Source organism: Dreissena polymorpha, chromosome 9, assembly GCF_020536995.1.
Source record: "Dreissena polymorpha isolate Duluth1 chromosome 9, UMN_Dpol_1.0, whole genome shotgun sequence".
In the NCBI taxonomy this organism is placed as follows: domain Eukaryota; kingdom Metazoa; phylum Mollusca; class Bivalvia; order Myida; family Dreissenidae; genus Dreissena; species Dreissena polymorpha.
The window spans coordinates 90731192-90738117 of record NC_068363.1 but is presented as its reverse complement, the minus strand read 5'-3'; the positions used below and the strand labels follow the sequence as shown (position 1 = coordinate 90738117).

At 35.1% G+C, this 6926-nt stretch overlaps 1 protein-coding gene across 2 annotated transcripts; it reads right to left on the bottom strand.

The window, feature by feature from the left end:
- Positions 1–737: 737 nt before the first annotated feature.
- On the bottom strand, positions 738–6398 carry LOC127844864 (uncharacterized). 2 transcript variants are annotated; one of them, XM_052375395.1, is made up of 4 exons: positions 6008–6398; positions 5118–5156; positions 2236–2287; positions 738–1672 (listed from the first exon to the last, which is right to left on the bottom strand). In XM_052375395.1, the coding sequence occupies exons 1-4, from the start codon at positions 6037–6039 to the stop codon at positions 1310–1312; spliced, it is 486 nt and encodes a 161-aa protein (XP_052231355.1). In that variant the 5' UTR covers positions 6040–6398; the 3' UTR covers positions 738–1309. The 2 variants fall into 2 exon arrangements, with proteins under 2 accessions (XP_052231355.1, XP_052231356.1); XM_052375396.1 differs by lacking the exon at positions 5118–5156 and having other exon boundaries at positions 750–1672; positions 6008–6384.
- Positions 6399–6926: the final 528 nt, after the last annotated feature.

Sequence of the window (6926 nt, the reverse complement as noted above, 5' to 3'; positions counted from 1 at the left end):
TGCGCAGTGCTACATCTCAAAAAGGTATAAGTTATTGACATGAAAATTCATTGGTGTATAGATATCAATGAGGAAACGTGCCATACACAAGAAACATAACCCTTCGCTTTATTAAATAAGACTTATTGTTCTTTTTGTTTTGTAGGATATTACATTACAAGGCTATCTCTTAAAATATAAAAGATTCCAAAATGAAACTTCATGGGTGAATAGATAATAATGCGAAAAAGAGCCATACACAAAAACAATAACTCTACACTTTCCTTAATAAGAACTATTGCCATTTGTTGTTTAGTATGATGTAACTTTTGGGGGCTGTATCTCAGATACTATACAAGATTTCAACATGAAACTTCTTGGGTGTACACATGTACATCAATCAATGAAAATAATTGCAATGCATATAATAAATAGCCTATATAATTAGTTGTGTATCCGTTGTGTAACAAACTTTATTTGGCGGAGAATATAAATTCAAGGATTTTTCCAGTTCATGTCTGAATTAATGTATCATAAAGTGTGCTACATTACCATAGTTAATTTGTGTTGTGTTCTGAGAAAACTGGGCATAATGCATGTGCGTAAAGTGTCATCCCAGATTAGTCTGTGCAGTCCGCACAGGCTAATCAGGGACGACACTTTCCGCTTTTATGACATTTCTTGTTTAAATGAAGTCTCTTCTTAGCAAAAATCCAATTTAGGCGGAAAGCGTCGTCCCTGATTACCCTGTGCGGACAGCACAGGCTAATCTGGGATGACACGTAACGCACATGCATTATGCCCAGTTTTCTCAGAACGCGACTCAATTAATCATACTGTAAATCGTATCGCCTAAGGATGACTTCACTTTATCATGTTAGTGTATAGAAAACGAGGAGGGTTGTGCTAGAAACGTAATCCGCAATTTTTGCTTTAACCATGCGTGATTGAAAACAACTACATGTTTTTTATCTATATGATCAAAACAACTTTTTATCATTATCAAAAATGGTAACAAATATTCTCACTAGGATTATGTACTATAATTAACAAACATTTAAGACAAAACTAAAACTAGAACTACAGTAACAACGATCAATGCTATTGTTAACGCCATTAGTTCCGGAATAGATAATGTGTTAATACCCGTTGTGAAAGCCTGTCTACAATCAACAGCACTGCCCGACATGTATGTAGGCGGAGGATTTTTTGTTGTTGATATTTTTTATAAAAGACTAAATTTAAGCAATATTTAAAAGCATACAGTAGCAAAATGCGAAGTGGTGTTTCAATTTAAATACATTTGTAAAGAAGACATCACACAGTGCCCTTAATAACTTAATCTATATGTTGACGTATCAACTATAGGCGCTCCAAAATGAGTCTGTTTAACCGAGGGCTTCGTGTCGTCGATACTTGGATGCGTGAACATGTATCGCACGGGCAGGGCGTACGGCACGGTAGATCCATCTGCCAGCGTCGTGTCGCCATTTTGCGCGCGAGCATCGATTTCGGGTTTCGACTCTTCAGTTTCAACGACTTTGTACGTTATGGGCAACTGTATGTTCTGGCGATAACGGGGCTGCTCCCATGGCCAGGGCGGGCGCCGCAGCGGCTCGGGTTCGTTGTTATCCACTACTTCTGAAAGCCATTCTGGGTGAACGATGAAAAACGACTTTGATTGGAAAGAATTCTGGAAGATAACGGGGAAAACAATGGTTCAAATTAACGTAGTTTTATGTCAATAGAGCTTGTCGAATGTTTTGTAATACTGAAAAGGAAGTTTATATATAATTGTTTTGTCATATTTGCTACCAAAAGGAGAAGTATCAACTTAGCAACTGTTGACATTAGAGTATGTCCTAAAAGTACAGTTGCAACGTCTACGGCTCATTTAGACGAGCTCAATCCATGTTATGGCAACAACCCACACTTGCGTAGTGTGTTTGTGAAGATCTATTAAAGCATTTTGATTTAAATATGCATTGTATTTCAGTTAACAAATTTCGATAATGAATAGATATAGAACATAAACATTATTTAAAAAAAGAAGCATTTCAATCGGACATGCTCTTCAATTATTTATATTTTATTCGCCGCTATCTCTTTGCCCTTAAAGGAGAGAAAAAGGAGACCTTCTGTTTTTTTCCGGATCCAAGATTTGTTATGCATACATGTGTCTATATCCATATCCGAACTATAAACATAAGGCATGTACAGCTCTTTCTACTTTAGTTATTACACATCGTGACTTACTCCGAACAAACTGTCCTGGTGGTATTGGTCTTTCAGCACAGGTCGTAATGCCCTGAAAAAAAGTTACACGGTGTTAACGTACGATACTTATAATAAGACATATACGTTATTTACAGCGTCTACATAGACGTCACGCTTACAAAGGATTTTAAATACATAAATTACTTCCTTAAATCCTTAAAAGAAGTGTCAAATACCAAATCTATAAACGGTAATGGTTCTGTCAAAAAAGCGTGTAATTGAAACACACGTTAATTTAGGCCATATGCTATGTATTTTGCAGGTGTATGTGCCAAACAGCAGAAAATCGTGGAACGTGCTGGAAGTGTCATGTGAAAATGGGTTTTATGGCATATGCGGACAGCGTAGTTCTAGACCAGACTTTGGGAGCTATGGCTGGTCAACATCTCCGCTAACCACATATGGCATAACAGAGACAATTCAAACGGAATTTGACGACTGCAATAGCGCTATCCGCTATTCAGTTAATCACGGTTTCCTGGTCTCATCAGCGGACATGTATTTAATGCGCATGCTGACCTGGGACTGTGCTGGCCGAAATTAACATTCGACCTATTTTCGCATAACGCGGCTCAAATTTTTGGTTCGTACGTATAAAACTCACCGACGTTTAAATGACAATCAATGTTAAATTTAGCATATAAATGAGGCTTCTGTACATTTAAGTATTGATTGTTCAGCTTACACTTAAGTATCATACGCAGCATAACGTTATTTTATTGAACTAGAAGTACTAATGGCATAAACGTGTAATTTTCGTTGAGGTCGGCTTCATCCCTGGATTTTAAATCTTTCTGAAAATAAGTCCTTTGTAAGTCGGGTGCAATTTTCTTGCACACAATAATTGATTTGTAAAATATCTTCTATCAAGCCGCGTTTACACTTGTTTTTATACTGCCCTGCACCACTGCTATGGATATATTAATGAACGACGTTTGGAGAAAGTGGGCTTAATCGATAATCAATTAAACAAGATTAATTTAATCCCACGAAAAGCTTTAATCGATAGAATAAGACGTCAACGACAGGACAAAAAAGAAGATAAAGTTGTCAGTTTTGTATTAGCGTAATCGATTGGAAATAAAGAGCACGGCTTTGTGCAAATGCTTGTAATCAAAAGAACTGTCAAGAGTAAAAACATATGAGACACGCTGTGGGAAAACAGGGCTTAAGGCATGTACGAAAAGTGTGATCCAAGATTAGCTTGTGCGGTCATCTCTGGCTAATCAGGGACGACACTATCAACGTATATGGTATTTTTTCATTTAAATAAAAACTCTTCTTAACAAAAATTCAGTTTCGGCGGAAAGAGTATTCATTGATTAGCATGTGAGGATTTAACAGGCTATTCTGGGATGACACTTGACGTACTGTTGAATAAAACGCGATGAATCATGCTCATTCCGTTTACTTCGAGCTGTAGTATTCATATAAAATAAAGAACAATATAGAATATATTATTTCATTGTGATTGGGTGTCATAGAGCATGGACTGTAACACTGTTTCACGCTCAATATACTCCGATATAAGAAAGACACATATATACATTATATTAAATCACAAAGGAATGCCATTACCTAGCCATATACATAAATGTCAAACATCGATCACCTAGAAATAATTGTTAAACATCGATTATGAGCTTACAAGTTATATTTGTAAATATAAGTTATACACGAAGTTCCTAAAAGATGTTTTTTAATTTATTCATAAGTGTATTGATAACGGTACATTGCTTATAATGTGAACTAATTACTCCACTAATCGATGAATATCATGGCTGCTTTGATGAAAGTGTAATAAATCCCTAATTCCGTATTGTTGAATCCGACAATCATTTGGCTTCTTTACAAGGCTGTAATCAACTGTGACATTTGAGCAATATCTAGATTACATTGTCCACCTTTCAATGAGCCGTTTAAAAATCAGCACGGCGATACATTTGTTAACGCTAACATGTAATTCAAGTGGGTCGGAGTCATTTATGTTTTCTCGTTGAACGATCATAGAATATCACAGGCATTCAATACCTATGATCAGCAAAGTACAATACTCTATATATACGATTATACTAACGAGTATCGATAATAGAATCAAGCTAATATGGATTCGATTTAAAATATTAATAAATTGTCCAACTTTCTAGCTTGTGGTTAAGGGTTCGGACATTAGTTCGTGTATCTGTGCGCTATATTGTTTAACATACGCTACAGCTCATAGAAGAAACTGTCTCGAAATATATGGTTTACAATTGTTCGAATCTAAATGCTGGCATTGTTTTCTTGCACTTGCACACGATATGCATTAATGAAATACTAATGAAAGTGAAATTCTTATGTAAGGAAAGTACTTTATCTAATGAAAACGAGTTAATCAAATCTTGGTTTACAATTAAAATATTACCTACATTTACACACTTATGTAATTGTATTTCGAATAGTTACGTCTAAGGATAATTATTGAGGTTCAACATAGTCACACATTTTAATACAGTGAAAATGGAACAAAAAGTGTTCATGTGTCATTTTAATATTTTTTAGGCCCCACGACTTAGCTACCCCTTACATTTAGCCCATTCAAATCATTTACCAAATTAAAATCAAACCCCAGATATGACAAACACTTTAATTCATTTACTCTTTTAGAACAAAATTTGATAGTTACATAGTTTTTAGTCGTGTGGCTTGATTCTTTAGACGGTACCCTGTTTACTTAAGTGAATGGTTTATTCAGTGAATTATGCTGGCCGTTTAAACACACAGCACGTCACTACAAACACGTGCACCGTATTCCACGTGTAGCTATTCTACAACGCACATTCTAGCTCTAGACTGTGATTTGCTTATCAGGAATGACAAACCTTTGCCTTTCTAATGGAGTCATTTCCCTCTTCACTTGCCTAAAATTGGGTAGCACATAAATAGTATTGAGATGGCAAAATAGTATATCAAATCAAGTATATACACATTACACATGTATACCAAACATATCATTTTCTGTTTATCTAATATAATGAAAACTAATTTAAAAATGAAAATAAATTGCGGCTGACGTAACACATTTCATTCAAAATATTAGTCCGTAAATGTGTATTTAGCATTAATGGTTCTGGGTTATTACGTCCGATGCAACTTAACGAACGCGGGAATTAAGCTGTTTAATTTAGCATATAATACACAAATACACATGCTGATTCTGTTAGATTAATGCTTAAATGAAAAACTGTAAGACCTTTAAATTGTTAAAACGTTAAAGCAGGCCTTTCTGTTACAACTTTGAGGTTTCCAGTCTAAAATGAGATTTTGAAAGTCAGTCGACTACAACTATATGCGCCGCAAAAGTTAACTTTTGTTTTCGGACATAATTTGATTAACACACACTTGTATATTACTTAACTTTGTTGCATTTTACAATATCGTCATAAATCGTGAGCGCAAAAAGCAAATATACCTAGCGCAAAAAGCAAATATACCCGGAAAGCATTAATTGAATCGGTTTTAGCAGAATCGTCTTGTATTAAGCATAGTAATTGTTACATAATAAAGGGCGTATTGTATTGATAAAAAAAAAACACAAAATTATACATTGGCTCGTCTTCGATCAAGATTAAATAACTACAAACTACGTGTATCGTCGGTAATCTAAGAGTCTGATATTTCATACTACATAAAACAATGCACACACTAGTTTTACTGCGCACGATATGCGAAAACGTAAATTAACAATACAATTTATAATGTTAATACTCACTCTTTGTCCAATTCCGTTTTTTCTTTTTCCATGGTTATTAACAGGCTATGTGTTATCAAGTAAAACTTATGGAGTATTAGACTAGCGATTTAACGACACACGGTGTGTGTAGCTGTACACTGTCGTCACCCAATTCCACCCTTATCGAGCCGATTATAATGTGCGCCTAATTCCGCTAATACTATTCCGCTTCTTAAAGACTGCTAGCGTTAATGCACATGTATTAATCTTTCAAAGTCCTAGTTTGGGCCTAAAAGGAAAATCTGGAGGTTGGTTTAAACGCGTTTAATATATTAAACAAACACGGAGTTTACATGGAATTTGGCTGCAGCTGTTTTAGCCGCATCCCATTATATATTAGCATTAAACACCTTACGTCTTTACGATTATGCGATTCTGAACACAGGCACGTGCCTTTAACAGACTTGATAGATAGCTTCCATACCATTTTACATTCCAAATACCAAGCGTGTGTGCTTTGCGGTTTTAATGAAGTTTGTTTTGAAGTTTTCAAAATGGATATATCAGAAAAACAAGTAAACCATAGTATGTAGAAAATTTTAATCTTTTGTGCATTAGGGTGGTCCCAAAAAATGAAAGTATCAAGATATTGTCCTCAAACCCTCCATTACATGATGCCAGTCAGAGAAAATCTGTACAAAAAATTTGGCTGAAAATAACAATATGACGGATTTGCTCAACGCTTTCAAAGTTTTGAATATTTGAGTCAAAAACTGATCGTGAGTAAAAAAACACCTACAGAACACAACTATTATATTTTTCGATACATTTTTATCTGAAACGTTGTTCATAGATAAAATCAAAGTCAACATGATCATTATTAATATTCAATAGTATCTGGGTCCTATTGTTTATGTTCTTTCGGCCAAACACTGTAGTTTGGCATCAACTGCAGACG

Coding starts and splice junctions, on each gene's coding strand:
- LOC127844864 (XM_052375395.1), bottom strand. CDS start 6,039: ATGGAAAAAGAAAAAACGGAATTGGACAAAGA. Junction 2,288..5,117: donor ACTCCATTAGAAAGGCAAAG/GTTTGTCATTCC, acceptor ACTTTTTTTCAG/GGCATTACGACCTGTGCTGA. Junction 1,673..2,235: donor ACCAGGACAGTTTGTTCGGA/GTAAGTCACGAT, acceptor GTTATCTTCCAG/AATTCTTTCCAATCAAAGTC.